Consider the following 14,514-nt stretch of genomic DNA (forward strand, 5'->3'; position numbering starts at 1 on the left):
AGGAGCGTGAGACTTGCCTGCTCAGCCCAAGGTCCGCGTCCCTGATTGCTCTGACGGGAGGGAACAAATCAGGGACGGGAGGGAAAGAGATGGAGGAGGAGCACTTGGCGATCTTCTTGGGATGCAGCAGACCGCTCCCCTCCGGGTCGTAGTAGGTGCAGGAGGCGATGAGAATCTGTGGCTAGGTGAGAACGAGGATGAGGTGAGGGGGCAGGAGGGAGGGGGAGAGAGACTAGGAAGGGGAAAGGGGGCTAGACGACGAGAAGGGCGGAACCGAGGAGGAGGCCGGGGACAAGAGGAGGACGAGGAGCAGGACAAGGGACATGATGAGGAGAAAGAGGATGAGGATGAAGAGAAAGAGGAAGAGGAAGAGGAGGAGAAGGAGAACGAAGAAGACCTGGGGCAGCTCTTGCAGGTCCTGCTGCCTGATGAGCTTGAGGGCCTCGCTGGTCGTGAGCTGGAACATGAGGGAATGGAAGACGGGGATGAATTCTTCAAGAGAGATCAGCCCGTTCTGATCCGAATCGACCTCCATGTAGATCGCGTTGATCTCCTGCTCAGCAGTTCACTCAGCGCCCCCGGGCTCCCGCCTTCCTCCTCCTGCCCTCTCCCCTATCCTCTCTTCTCTTTGCTCCCACCCTCTCACCTTTTTCGTCAGGTTGATGGGACAATTCATCAGGAACGTTTTGAATTCCTTGTCCTCAGTCAACCTCCTTCCTCCTCAAACCTCAGCCCGCCCTCACCTTCGCATCAAGCTGCCCCGACCCGTCCTTGTCCGCCTTCCAGCACGAGGTCAGCTCGCATACCAATGTCCCAACTTCTCTCCCCCTTACCTCCATGAAAGAGGCTCTCAGATACTTTTCAAGCTCCTTCGAGGTTATTCCGCGCAACATGTACTACAAGCACAAGCTCCTTCACTTCTGCTCCTCCTCCCCACCACCATCTCCTTCTCTCCTTCCCACCTCTCCCTCTCTCCCTCTCTCTCCCCCTCCCATTCATCCCTCCCTTGCCACCTTCGCTCTTGACTCCCCTTCCCCTCCTCCACCTTCCCCCCTCCCCCCTCTCACCTCTTCAGCGATTTGCTCGGCATGCTCCCGCACTATTTCCTCTTCCTCCCTGGCGTGCTCGACCTCCTTGATGGAGTCGATGACGTGCATCATGAGGGGGATGAATTCCTCGTACTCCAGGCTCCCGCTGTCGTCAACGTCCGCCTCCATGAAGATCAGTTTGATGTCCTCCTTGCTGTCAAGCACCGGCGACGTCAGGGGCAGCAGTACATTCAAAGATCACCTCAGGCCCAGATCCGCCCGCAACATCAGCTCCTTGAACTCCTTCTTGTCCTGTGACTCCCATCAGCATGACAGCACCTCTCCTCTACCCATCCCACCAATCTTCCGTTCTGATTGGTGTCCGCTTGGATGAACAGATCAGTGAGGTACTGAACCTGAAGAACTCCCTGCGTCACTGGAGCAGGTTGAGAGGAGCGGAGCAGACTACCAGGTACTCGTTGTTTATGCTCTCGATCGGACTGGACCAGATCAAACGTCAAGCTGGCTTTATGCCTTCATTATGGACGTACCTCTCCTCCCTGAGCCGCGCTGCGAAATACTCCTTCCCGAATTGATAAATGTTTCCAGGCTGGTTCCGCAGAATTTCACGAGTGAAGTCCTGCATTAATAAGGTAACCCCTTCTGAATTGAACATCCTCCCTCTCCCCTCACTCACACCGAACCCACTCCTCCAGTCTTCTCGTCACACTCTCACCACCTCTTCCTCCACATGGGTTTCTCTTCTACACAATTTCTCGGCTGTCTCCGCGTTATAGTCTCCTGCATCTCCTTCATTCATTTCGAGGCTGCCTCTTCCATCCTCTCTCTCTCTCTCTCTCTCTCTCTCTCTCTCTCTCTCGCTGCTCGTCTCTCTCCTCTCCTTCATCTTCCTCCACTCTCCTCTTCCTCTGTCTCTATCCACCAGTCTTACCTTCAGGATCTGCGGGAAGTCTGCAGGGATCGTGTGCATTGTGCGCATTTTTGACGCCATCGTTGGGTCAAATCAACTGAAGCTCTAACGGTAGGTAACGGTAAACCGAATCAGCGCACAGAAAGGCGTCTTGCTGAGTGACGGCAAGAATCCGGCTGGTAATTCATACAATAGTTTTAGTGACATGCGGAGTTCGGTTCTCCTCCGAGGCCGCGTAAACCACCGGGTCCTCTGACTGAGTTGGCGACTGAAGGGGAGGGGTGTTGAAAGAGTCCCCGTATTCCGAACCCTACCCTACCCACATGATCTTCTCCAATCTCATCGTACCCCTTCCTTGTACTCTCATAACACCGGTAGTCATCTGGGAACACCGGTATTGAAAATGTCTCATTCGCCGCCCCACCTTGTGTTCAGATCAGTGATACCCCTCTTCGATCCTCTATCCCTCCTCTCCCCACCACCTCCCGCGCTTGCTGCCGCTTTCATTTTGCATTCCCACTTCTTGGAATCGTTGCCTCTATCATTTCCTCCCTTGTCTTCCACTTCCTCCCTCGCTAGTCTACTGCTGCTGCTACCATTCCGTCTTGTTTCTTTCCTTTGCGGTGCTTTTCCTCCTGTGCGACCTCTTTCAAGCATTCCAATCTTCAATCTCTTCTCTTGTCTCCCTCTACACAAAGCATTTAGACCGTTATTCTCCACGATCCCTGCGTAACACTTGTCAAAGCGAACCTTTGTACTTCTGTACCCTTCTTGAACTTGTTACGAAATCTTTCGAGAATCGTTCTTGTATGTTCGTCCTGCATGCTTCCATGTCTACGTGTAACCTTGTGTTTTGTGTCTATCTGTGTTTCTGCCCTGCACCAACCATCAGGATCCTTGTTGGCAGCCATGCTGACTCAATTTCCTTTCCAGCCCTTCCGGTCTGCAGCATGAAAGAGGGGAACACAATGGAGAAAGATCAAGGACATGCAGTGCATACAACGGAACATTTTATCAACTCCATCACGAATTCCTTTGCCTCCCTCCAAGATATCATCTTGTGCTCCAACCCAACCCCACACTTCCAGACGGCTGTGAGTACATTGCCCTGCTCGCTCCAATGTCGATGGTGACGTTGAACAGGATGGTCGCGATGTCACACGGAGTGAGAAGCCTTCTCCAGAGAGGCAGGCACGGGTGCAGTCTCACTTCAACTCCGTGTTTCAGGACACAGAGAGGATGTATCAAGCTGCGGTAAGTGTGGAGAGGCGAGGCGACAGTGAAGGGCTCATCTTCGCTCTTCGCAGGTCCTTGCAAAGGACAAGAAAGCGTTCTGGATGGCTCGTACTCTGATTGCCCAGTGCAGAGAGACAGCGGTGAAGTCTTCATATGGTTGAGTTTGTTCCAGTCACACATGTACTCCAGAGCGAAGCGAATGTTGACATTGAGGACGTCCTCAGAAGCTTCGAGCACGAGATTGAGAGTGCTGAGTACCAGCACAAGGTCATCAGTCGCTTGCTCGCTGTGCCGAAGGTCTGACGCCTCTTTCACTATTCAGTCGAATGTCCTAGCTGCGAACAAGTCGCGGGCCCATCGAAAAATAGTTTTGTACTGAGAATCTCTTCTTCGAATCGGCTGGATCGCCATATTTTTGTACATTACCATGAATGTGTTTTGACTGAATATAGACTAATCAAATTTAAAATTTTCTCTTTCCTTTCTACACAATTTGGACAAAAGGACCAACTTGGTCATCACTTCAGCGCGATTTCTTTCCCGTACTTGCTCTGGACCCGCTTGAACGCTTCTACGCTTCCAGAAAAGTATTCTGCGGAACGAAAGGTAGTCAGGACAGCAAGCAATGCTGCGGCATCAGGTTGAAGTCAAACTCACGTCCTGGCCCTTTCTCGGGATCATACTGAAGCATGCAAGAGAGAAGAATGCCTGCGTGAAAACCAACATCAGCAAGATGTCCTCAGTTGAAAGAACTTGACCGTCAGCAGCGTCCTTGATACGCATCACATAGAGTGGGTGGCCTCCAACTTTGGCAGGTTCCTAGGGAAAGATTGAGCACACCGAGCAAGCGTAGGAAGCGTGTCAAACCTCAGAGAACGTGACTTTCTGTGCTTTATCAAGATTGATATGGCACTCGAACAGCTTGTCGCTTGAGGCGATGGTGGCGTACGTGCCCTTCCCCGGGATCTCGAAGAAAGAGAGCTTCAGCCCCATGCTTGCCGCAGTTTCCAAGACCTGAAAGAGCCACAGATCACACTGCATGTCGACACCCTCCCACTTCGGAACTCACCGCTCCGTTAGAGTTGATGGTGATCCATCGAACTGCAAGCAAATGATGACATTGAGAACAGGGACCGGAAATCGCTCTGACTCACCAAGACCCCAGTCCTTGCATTCCTCCATGAGCTCCTTGAACTTGTCGTTCACCTTCCCATCCCCTGGTGCTGCCGGCCCTCCGGCCATTCTCACAGAGCACATTGCACGCTCTCCCCTGTGGCGAGGACTTGTGTGGGGAATGGTTCTGATAGCAAGCGCCTGCTGCTGCTTCAAGCTCGACATCAAGGAGACAGAGGAAGAAGGGAGGAGAAAACCCACTGCCGACTCCATCACCATCCCCACCAACAACAAGCGCATGGCCGACAACATTCTGTTACAAGTCACAGAGCTCAGGCTCGCCTCAGCTATGTGATCGGGGACCAATACTACTTTTACTGAAAGTTAAGTTAAACTGGAAGCAGTGACTGTGACTTAGAGAAAGCGGAGTCCGACTGAGTCATCGGCCCACTGCTGTCCGGTGACGGAGCATAAGTTCAACGGTTTGTTAGACTTGTACTATGCCAAAGTCACGCAGATATCACATCGACCTTAGTTGTAACAAGACAGTTTTTGCTCAAGACCAAGTTTAATGCACCGTCTGTGTGACACAAAACCAGAATTGAGGAGCACATGGCCTGAGCCTGAGAGGACCTTAGCAAGACGGCTAGGAAAGCCCCCTCTTCGTCCCACGTACTACATTGCCGCCTTGGAAACACGTCAGTCGTCTTGGTTTACAGGAGAGTTTTTGTTAACTCTGATGCTCGGCGCTATCCGTATGATCTGACTGGCCACGGCTGGCCGCTCCGGGCCCCCGGCGGGCAAGCTTGACAGGCGGGGGCAACTCAGTTCGCCGCCGTACGGTACGTGATCAGTACGGACCGTCCGGGGACGGTCCTGCCTCGGACCGTCACGAACCCGAGGGCCGGGCCCTCATCATTTGGGGCCGCGGCGGCCCGGCCGGGCCGATTGAGACTTCTTTTTTCCGAAATTGTTTTTTGAGTTTTACAATTTTTTTGGCTTGAATCAGGTTATGATCCTCTTTGCTTTTAGAACGATGACCCACCATTCCTTCTGTTCCACGAAAGGAATTCGATTGGGGTGGGGTACTCTAGAAGGTAGGAAAGCTCTGCTAATGGAGGGGTCATTTGCTAGATAGGAAGTCGCGGAAACTGAAGAGGGTGGGGTGGGTGTTGGGGGTAGGGGATCAATAAAGATGGAACAGGGTACGATGGGTAGGGGGTGGGTCAGCAGCAATGGTAGGGTTGCCCCCTTCCAAATAGAGGGGCGTTTCATTGGATTTCAAGGGGTAGGGGTGGTCGGGTCGTAGGGGTGGATGGGTTCTGAACGGGTTGTGGAAGCTGGCGGGAAAAGATGGCGGGGTAGCAGCGGAAGCGATCGCCATGTAAGCTCTTGCCGCCCCCATCTCCTCCCATGCACACTTGATTTATCTTCTTTCCCTGTCTCTGTACATCTCTCTGCATACTTGTCCTTGGTTGCATTGTCTGGTAGCCTCCTCTTTGCCTCCCTGCCAGGCTCCTTTGCTACTTGTCTTTGCTGTTGGTTGTTTCCTTGTATCACCTATCTTCATCCTCTCCTGAGGCATTTCAACAATCATTCCCCCTTTCGTTTCCATAGCTCCAACCTCTCCACTCCTCCTTATGGCACTTGCTCAGTTCCCTGTCACCTCGTCGCCCTGTCGCTTGTTGTCACTAGTCCTCTTTGTCGATTGATTTTCTTCTTCGCCCTACATCCGTCACTGACACAGTCAACTCTAATCGTGTTCAGCCTCCTATGCTGAAATGTTTGTCGTCCATTCGCTCGCCTCGTCCTAGCGAATTTACAATCCCCTCCCCACCTGTAGTAACGCAAATCTCGCAGTCATCGTTGTAATTCCATGCAAGATCCTTAACTATCATACAGTGTTGTGAAACAGTAGATGGCTTTACTTGATTGCAATTTTGCTGCACAATAAGAGAAGAAACGGCGTGAGGAGGGCGGAATGGTTATGGAGGGCAGCTTCTGAAAGTTGCAGTGTGTTGCACAATTGCTGTATTGATCCAGACCCTTAGGCTTGTTTTCAGCTGAAGTAATGCCCGTGATGCAGATTCGTTCCTAAACAGTTGAATCAATGAGCTCGCAAGCCTTGAGCCACCGAACCATCTTGGATGCTCAGCACAAGGCGCATCGCGACAAGGAGCACCAAGTCGCGAAATCTGAGACACAAGCAAGAAGTTGTCCGGGAGACATGAGCCCGCAGTCTCGACCCGCTCAGAAACGAAAATCGACACATGACTCAGATGAGTCGACCAGCCTGAATCGGGAAGGGAAGAAGCAGCATCGAATAAGCGAAGCGTCGACGACTACTAAGCTTCAGGTACAGCTTGTGATCCAGAAATCTTGATCTTTGATATCTGCGTGCAGAACAAGACTGCAGAAGTAGATAATGCATCGCTATCGAGGAAACAGTCGAGATCCATGTTGGAGCTTGTCAAGAAGCTTCGAGAGAGGTTTGTTTAGTATTGAAGTCGACCTCAATGGCAACGATTGACTTCATGTCTTAGGAGCAAGACCGATTACTTTGATGCGCCCGTGAATCCCGAGAATGCACCTGGGTTTGTTCCTGTTTTCGTAGAGGAAACATTCTCCTTTGACAGGTTCCATTGCTAGATATCATTCACCAAACAATCCAGAAGAAACAGCTTGGAACACAGAAGTGATGTATTTCGACAAGATGCTCGCGAAGGCTTCAGCAGGACACTATGACCGGGACCCCAACATACGACTGTCAAGAGTAATAGTCTCATATTCGAATTGATGTCTTGATTCTGAGTCCTGCCAAGGTGGAGTTTGATTTCAACCTCATGATCTACAACGCCATCATCTACAACAATCAAAAGCACCCTGTGAATGTAGCTGCAAGGGCATTGCACAAAAAGGTGCAGAAGGTTTGTCCGATCTTTCTATTATCGGAACATGGGCTGAGGGGGAGCAGATACTTCAAGGCTGGATGGATGGGGCACTGCTGTGCAGAAAGTGTGGTGGAGATGAAGTCTACATTGAGAACAGAATTTTGATTTGTGACTATTGCTGTGAAGGTCGCTCTCGTGAGTGGACTCCAGGCTGTAAGTGAGTTTTGTAGGTGTACACGATCAGTGTCAAGATGAGCGGCGACCGGACGAACAGGTTTAGCTTCAGACTCGACCGCGTTGTGGTGGAGTGATGCGAGTGTTGAATCTTGCAGGGGCACCATCCCTTGAGAAAGGAATCTTCGTGGTTCTGTTCGCAAGCTTGCCGCAAGACTTTCTTCAAGATAGCCAAGAAGTTCCAGTTGCCTGAAGAGGAACTTGGGGAGCATTACGGAGGCCCGCAGCCTTTGTCTTTCAGGATTGAGGATGGACAGGTGGGGTAACAAAGACATAGTGAGATGTGCTGACCTTGTAGTTGACAGCTCGTCCTTGCCTGTTTGGGCGATGAGGCGATGTGCCCTGGTGTGACCAGCTTGCCAACCACACCAGAACACAACCAAGAGGCTCAACGGTTTCCTGACCGCCCGATGGTCCTGTGGCAACAGGTTGTACATCCTGTGTTTGTGTCACCACGAACCTCATCAAAACAATTCTTAGCGGGGTTCACGTGCGACATGGGGGTTCGCTTCTTCCTACAAGGTGATCGACGAGAACTTCGACTTCCTTTCCTACATCGAAGACGTGGAGCAGGTCAATCCCCTATCCACTTCATGACAGAAAAATTCACTTTCGTCTCAGAATCGCAAGGCAGCATTTGTTGAACAGCTACTTTGGGCCATCAAGAATAGCAAGTTTGAGAACAGTATGCTTTGGCAGTTCCTTTTCCTCTGCCGCCACGTGCTAACTGCCTCATGTTGCAGCAATCAGCCCAGAAATTTTGTCTGCCATAGCAATGAAAGGCAAGAGAAACAAAAAACAAGTGTATCGTCAGCATGACGACGCAGAGAAAGGTTTCTAGATGTCCTCGTATGTCATGCCTGAGCTGACCTTGAATGTATCCAGGTGCCAAGGGTTGTGCGATTGAAGTAGATTTGATCGTTTCTTGTGACAACAGCCTGATCCTCTCATTGCAGAGCTCACAGGATGCCATCGGAGAGACAAAAGATTCGCCGGCTACCCAGAAGAATGCAAGTCCTCTACCGGCAAACTCTGAAACCCAGTCCGAGGCTGACGTGGAAAGCGGAGCATCGCGGAGGCGCAGCGACCCATCGATCGCCTCGCGAGCGGAAGATAAGCACCACAAGAAGGTTTCAGGCCGGAATGATGCTGAAGTCCTGCAGAAGCCTTCTTCTGGTACTCCAATCTCTCGCTGTTTTGTCACACGGCTGTGCTGATGTTTCTTCAAGATCCAGCGTCAAAAGGTGGTAGCGAGGAGAAGAAGAAACGACCCCAGAACCCCGCCAAACAACACTCAAAGTCTACCACGGTACCGCCGGGCCAGGAGAGAAACGATCAAGTGGGTGGAGCCATCGATGCAGATTCTTCGAGCAAGATCGAGAAATATTCTTTGAATGCATTGCTGCAGAGAATCCCAGACAGGAATTCAGAAGGTGCAGCAGAGGGAGAAAGCTCTACGGCTGGAGGCGTCCAGGCAACTACCAGCACAGAAAACGAATCTCCGGTGGACGCTACCGATCCCAAGATCATCAATGAGATGGTCAGGAAGCATCCTGTCAAACTCATACCCAAGTACGAGATCAACGGGAAGTTTGTCGGAGTCCATTGCCCTGCTTCCGAGTCTATCGTCGGCAAGAACACACCAAGGAGCAAGAAGTGCGAACAAGTTTGTCAGTATTGCAGCAGGATTGGACATCAGGGCTTCGAATGCCCCGCGCTCTTTGCCAAAGTCCATTCCAGGCCACTCCCGGGATTCAACATGGATGGAACGAGAAATCCGGGTCAGTGGTGCGGAGATTGCATTCTGCAATCTACGGCCCTGGAATGGGTGACGCTAGAAGAAGAGGGATATTTTGCTTACGGTACCCCACAAGAAGAAGAATTGTCAGACTCGAACGAACAGATGGAAGTTGAGAAAGAGAAACGAGGCGAAGATGAGGTTGACAGAGCAATTGACGATGACGAGCACACCGACAATGGAAACGACGGTGTTGACAAAGAAAATGAGATCGCGATTGAGGTTGAGAAGGAGAGCGAGAGAGAGGACGAGAACACGAACAAGCATGTGAACCAAGGGGAAAACGAGAACAATCTTGATGATTCGATGGATTCCTCATCAACGACGCAAGTATGCCCCAGCGAAAGAGGTGCCGAGGATAGTCTGTCCACAGGTCGGCCATCCATCGAGGCCTCCAACGCCGATAGCTCACGATCCACTGGAGCCAACGATACTACCACTCACGTTCAACAAACAGACGATTCCTTGCAAGCCGCAGGTAAATCCTGCTCTCAATTCATTAAGTTCGTCTAACGTTTGGTTCTCTTGCAAACGTCTGGCAAGCAGTTGACAAAGTAGAGCTTTCTGCGTCTGCCTCAGGTGTTGGCGAAAGGAAAGCCGAGACTGACGCAGGAAGTTCGAAGCAAGGACATGGCGATTCAAACGTGGAATCTCGGAAAGATCTAGCACAAGTAGGCTCGAGCAAGCCGACAACTCATCAGGTTCAAGACTCTTGCAATGGAGCACACGAAGGATCCAGCAGGATGATGGAAATTGAAGCTGAAACGACCGCGGCAGATGTATCAAAACAGGCTGACGGTGCTCAAGTAGCCAGCACGACTAGCCCTGAGAGCATGAACTCTGCTGGACCAGCCAACGCACGTCACGAACCTGCACACACAGACACAACAGACACAAAACAGCAGGCGCGAAGTCATCAACCCCAGATGTCAAACATTCAGTCCATCGCGCTACAACCCGCAGGTGCAAGTGGAGCAGGTCCGTCATCCCAACCAGGGGTAGCAAACGTCAACAACGTGAACTTAGGCCTGTCACTGGTGATTGAAACTCTTTCCTCCCACAGTGTTTGGTAATCTTCCTTACAGCCAAAACAGCAAGGGGAGGTGAGTAACTATATTGGGGTGAAGCAGTTGAGGGATGGGAGGTTTGGGACTGCTGCTTTGATTGGAAGCAAATGGGTGAGTGGAAAACAAGGATCCAAGTGGACTTGACTGGAATGCAGGTGGCGATGCATCCGTTCGCGACAAGGAAGCTGGCTGCAAGAGCATACGACGTCATCCTTGCCCGTCATTTCAACTTTCAAATACCACCACACGTTAGGCTGAACTTCCCACAAGACTACGAGTGCACGTGCGAGGTGGTTCAGGTAGACGGACTTGCGCGAAGGTGCCGATCCTTCTCATCCACCTGCCGTTACAGATCTTCTCAGAAGCCAAACAGAAGATCTTGAACTGCGAAGTGATCCACGAGGATGGAAGGAGAACAAGCCCAAGTGCCAACGTCACGCAGGCTCAACAAGCGAGCAGACAGCCGTGATTGCCTTGTCTCTCTCTCCCATCACCCCCATACCTTACAGACGTCCCGTGCAGGCAAGGACAAAATTATCTGCAAGCTGATGTGCCAAGAACTTCCTCAGCAACAGCGACAGCATCGGCTGTAGCAGTCAGCCGAGGACCTACAGGCAAATCAGGTTGTCCTCTCGTTGGTCAATCGAAAATCTTCTTCTCACTCGTCGACAGGCGTCAACTCTGCTCGCCCTGCTGCTGCCACGTACCCGCATCGCAACCCTGTCCTTCAGGCCACAGCCGTTCCCCTCGAGATACAGTCGGGAGGCCACTCTAAAATCGTTCAGGCAACGGCCGTGGTGACCTCCTCAAATCAGCCTGCGTCGCAGCCGATGAACCCTCGGACATACAACGTCACCTCGCACATGCAAGCTCCCGTTGGTGGGCAGAGCTCAGCTCCTGACCCCAGGCAAGGGGCGATAAGAGCACAGCTCCCCGCCAACGCTCGGGTCCAGGTGCAGCACAATGCTCACAATGACAGCATGTCGCCCAGGCCGGCTGCCGGTGGCCTGCCCTCTCCAGCTTCCACGTTTCGAGCCGTCGTGCAGCAAGCAGCGAGCAGCCGACCGACAGTCTCGAGCTCAATGCATTCGATCCTGACGCCCCATCAAGCCCTCAAGAACGCCAACGAACGGGAGCAGCGCGCACGAGCCGAGCTGATGGATGCATGTAAATTCTTCAACGTGAGTGCCGCTGCTGCCAGGGTGCTTGCAAATGACAAGTTGATTTCAGCCGAACACGAGCGTCGAGTTCATCCCGCTGAACAGATCACCAACCTCAAGAACCTTCTGTGGACCTATGGAGACTCCTTGGCAACCAAACTTGCCGCCATCGATCAACTCAAGAGGTCCGAACCTTCACTTGCTCTCCCTCCTAGCTCCCGCTCTTCTCCCAAACCCTGACCAGCACCTCCGTAGCTCACCCCTCGCTCCACCTCTATCCTCGTTGATGCCTCCTCCTTTCCGAAGTTCACCTTCCCTTCCCCAGCTCCCCCCCTCCCCTCCTCCATCCCCTCGCTCTTCAGGCCTCTTTCGCTCCTTTGTTCCCTTGTCTAACTCTCACTCTCCTCGCTCCTTGGCCAACAGTGCTCTGGGCATCTCCCTCGAGACGTCGACCGTTACTGCGCACCTCGCGATCGTGAAGCAAGCAAAAGACAACTTCAATCAATGTTTGCTGCAGCAGCGAATGCACGACAAGGCTCGACAGGCAGGGCCAGGAGTCGATTCCAGCTCCATTCCAGCTGACCCTCTGTTGACAGGACTACACCAGGGCCATGCAGAGTGTCCTTGATGGCTTTGGGGATAAGGAGAAGCTGGCAGACAGGTGGGCACTTTGACACCGACCGACTCGTCCTGACCCTCCGGTAGACACCTCGAGGACATTGCGCGCTGCAACGAGAGCTTCTTCAGTTACCTCAAACAGATCTGGACGTGCCTCCAGCAGATTCGGAACGAAAGCAGGCCCGGCGGTCCGGCCAAACTCACTGACGGCCACCCCGGGACAGCCGCGCCGCGCTGAGTGCGGCTCAGCGGCTGGAAGGACGAATTCACACCTGTTATGAAATGCACTATCAGACAACCAAACGCTAGTAGAAGTAGCAGGCGATCTTGACGGAGAATCCCCGGGTCTGTCTGCTGCTGAGTAACTCAGCCGGATCACACGTGACTGAAAGTCGGGGCCCGCCGGGCGGCCCGGCTGCCGCGGCCCGGCCGCCCGTGACCGGCGGCGTCGGCGTACCGGCGTGACTGCCTGCGGCACCTTTGATTAACCGTTACGCATTGTTTGTAACCGGCGGTCATCAAACTAGATCCCTCCATTCATGCTCGACTAGCCTCCTTCTGTCATGTTGCCCCTCCCCTTCCTCCCTTCGCTCCAACCATCTGCCCCTCCCCTTCCTCCCTCGCTTCAACCATCTGCCCCTCCCCTTCCTTCCTCACTCCAACCATCTGCCCCTCCCCTTCCTCCCTTCGCTCCGACCATCTGCCCCTCCCCTTCCTCCCTTGCTCCTGCTCCTGCCCCTACTCCTGCTCCTGCTGATCCTGCTCCTGCTCCTGCTCCAACGGCTTTGAAAGCGTTTCCTCACTCTTCTCCTCCATTATCCTATGCAAGAAGCCTACCCCCCATCCCTCATGATAGACAATCGCTGCTGGATCTGCTGCCCCCCTCCATACCTTCTCTCTTCGCACGTTTCACTTCCTTCTCTTACCAACCTCAATTCATGTTCTGATCTGGCCTCCAGCCCTCTTCATCCTTCACTTCCTCTTCCTCTTCGTGGTCTTCTGTCATCGGGCCCCTTGTAGATATGCCGCGATCCTCGCTCACTCCCTTGTCCTCCTTCAAAATGTTGAAAGCTTCTTCCTCAAAGTCCTTTCAACATCCCCTCCTCCCACCATTCTCAACCTCCACATAGTTCGTTTTGCGTGCTCACACTCTGTTTCAGTTCTCTTCTCTACCAGCTATCAGAGATGCTCCTGCCCAACGTGAACGACGAGGAGGACAGCCTCCGCCTCCCCCGTCCTCCTTCCCCTCGCATCCGAATCACTGAATCGCCCCACGGCTCTTCCATCCCCTACCAGGAGCCCTGGATCGAGTCAGTGGGGAGCAGTATGAGTTCGGCCCTCCCTCCTCCTCCTTCCCGGCACCTCTGGGATGGCGACACGAGCTCGCATGCATCGGCCGAGCATGTCACGTCGGAGATGCTGGACCAGTTGGTGGAGCGGAAGATCAAGCAGCTGGCCCCTTCTGATGGAGGAGGCTCCAGCGCTGCTCTTCCTCCTCTCCCTCCGCCAGCTCCTGCTCCTGCTAACGCCCATCGTGGGCAGCCCGACGACCAGCACGCCGACAAGTCCTCTAGGCCCTCTCCTATCCCTCCCGCCAATGTCGCTGGAGGGCCGAGGAAAGTCGCTGCCGTGAACGGCGACAAGTCAAAGTCAAGACCTCAGCAGTCGTTGTCAGGTCAGTTCAGGCAGGTCGCAGCCGCGAGTTTGACGCGAATGGCAGCACTCTCTCCTCCCCCAGCTCTGGACGGACTGATACCCGAGCAGATGATGTGGGGATGAATCCTCGGGGGCATGTCAGAGTGACGACGTTATGACAGTGAGGGGAGTCGGCTGAAGGACGCGGAGAACGGATCTCAGATCTTTGGTAGATCCCTTTGCTCGGATCCTCTTCCTTCTCCTCTGATCTTCTTCCCCCCTGGCCCCCTGTCATCCTCCTCAGCTGCTGACCGCAAACAGCTCGTTGCCGTCCTCCTCACTGGTGCCTGCAGACAGCAGCTTTTCTCCCGTCCCCCGGATCGCCAACAAGGTGACGTGGCAGACGCTGCCTGTGAAGTGGGCCCATGACGAGCTTCTTTGCAGTCCTTCGGTACTCAGTGGACAATCCATTCCACAGCAGGTGACTTGACAGGAGAGAGCGGGAAGGAGATGAACGAGGGAGGAGGGAGGAGGGAGGAGGGAGAGACGGGGGAGGCAGGCAAGGATATGCGGGCAGGGAGAAGCAGTGAGGGAGTGAGATGGAGGCAGGGAGGGAGGAGCAGGAAGGAGTGAGAGTGAGGGAGGAGAGGGACGCGGCAAGGGAGAAGGAGGGAGGGATAAGAATTCTTGTAGGGACCTGGGATGCTCATCCTATCAGTTTCAACAATCCTCCTGTTCAAGTTAGACCTGGCCTGGGAGCCTGGGGCACAAAGTCTGGTGACTTGTCAGGTGAGATTTGACGT

At 53.3% G+C, this 14,514-nt stretch overlaps 5 protein-coding genes across 5 annotated transcripts; 3 read left to right on the forward strand and 2 right to left on the reverse strand.

Moving 5' to 3' along the window:
- Positions 1-21: 21 nt before the first annotated feature.
- On the reverse strand, positions 22-2,040 carry GUITHDRAFT_117805 (hypothetical protein; the record flags this gene model as incomplete). The annotated part of the gene is made up of 12 exons (XM_005822940.1): positions 22-50; positions 133-175; positions 398-553; positions 647-694; positions 744-779; positions 834-896; positions 1,068-1,242; positions 1,291-1,340; positions 1,388-1,444; positions 1,498-1,528; positions 1,580-1,668; positions 1,981-2,040. The coding sequence occupies 12 exons, from the start codon at positions 2,038-2,040 to the stop codon at positions 22-24; spliced, it is 837 nt and encodes a 278-aa protein (XP_005822997.1).
- Positions 2,041-2,768: 728 nt separating this feature from the next.
- Positions 2,769-3,498, forward strand: GUITHDRAFT_117806 (hypothetical protein; the record flags this gene model as incomplete). Its single annotated transcript, XM_005822941.1, has 4 exons — positions 2,769-3,053; positions 3,103-3,213; positions 3,267-3,335; positions 3,385-3,498. 4 exons carry the CDS (start codon positions 2,769-2,771, stop codon positions 3,496-3,498), a joined length of 579 nt encoding a protein of 192 aa, XP_005822998.1.
- Positions 3,499-3,713: 215 nt separating this feature from the next.
- Positions 3,714-4,608, reverse strand: GUITHDRAFT_146059 (hypothetical protein; the record flags this gene model as incomplete). Its single annotated transcript, XM_005822942.1, has 6 exons — positions 3,714-3,787; positions 3,853-3,903; positions 3,954-4,014; positions 4,063-4,209; positions 4,265-4,296; positions 4,350-4,608. 6 exons carry the CDS (start codon positions 4,606-4,608, stop codon positions 3,714-3,716), a joined length of 624 nt encoding a protein of 207 aa, XP_005822999.1.
- A 3,140-nt stretch (positions 4,609-7,748) lies between these two features.
- Positions 7,749-8,858, forward strand: GUITHDRAFT_155339 (hypothetical protein; the record flags this gene model as incomplete). Its single annotated transcript, XM_005822943.1, has 7 exons — positions 7,749-7,861; positions 7,914-8,006; positions 8,055-8,118; positions 8,177-8,266; positions 8,319-8,341; positions 8,390-8,609; positions 8,663-8,858. Coding segments are annotated over exons 1-7 (748 nt in total), but the record flags the coding sequence as incomplete, so codon positions are not given.
- A 4,403-nt stretch (positions 8,859-13,261) lies between these two features.
- Positions 13,262-13,855, forward strand: GUITHDRAFT_117809 (hypothetical protein; the record flags this gene model as incomplete). The annotated part of the gene is made up of 1 exon (XM_005822944.1): positions 13,262-13,855. One exon carries the CDS (start codon positions 13,262-13,264, stop codon positions 13,853-13,855), a length of 594 nt encoding a protein of 197 aa, XP_005823001.1.
- Between the last annotated feature and the right edge of the window lie 659 nt (positions 13,856-14,514).

Source organism: Guillardia theta (genome assembly GCF_000315625.1).
Source record: "Guillardia theta CCMP2712 unplaced genomic scaffold GUITHscaffold_116, whole genome shotgun sequence".
Taxonomy (NCBI): domain Eukaryota; class Cryptophyceae; order Pyrenomonadales; family Geminigeraceae; genus Guillardia; species Guillardia theta.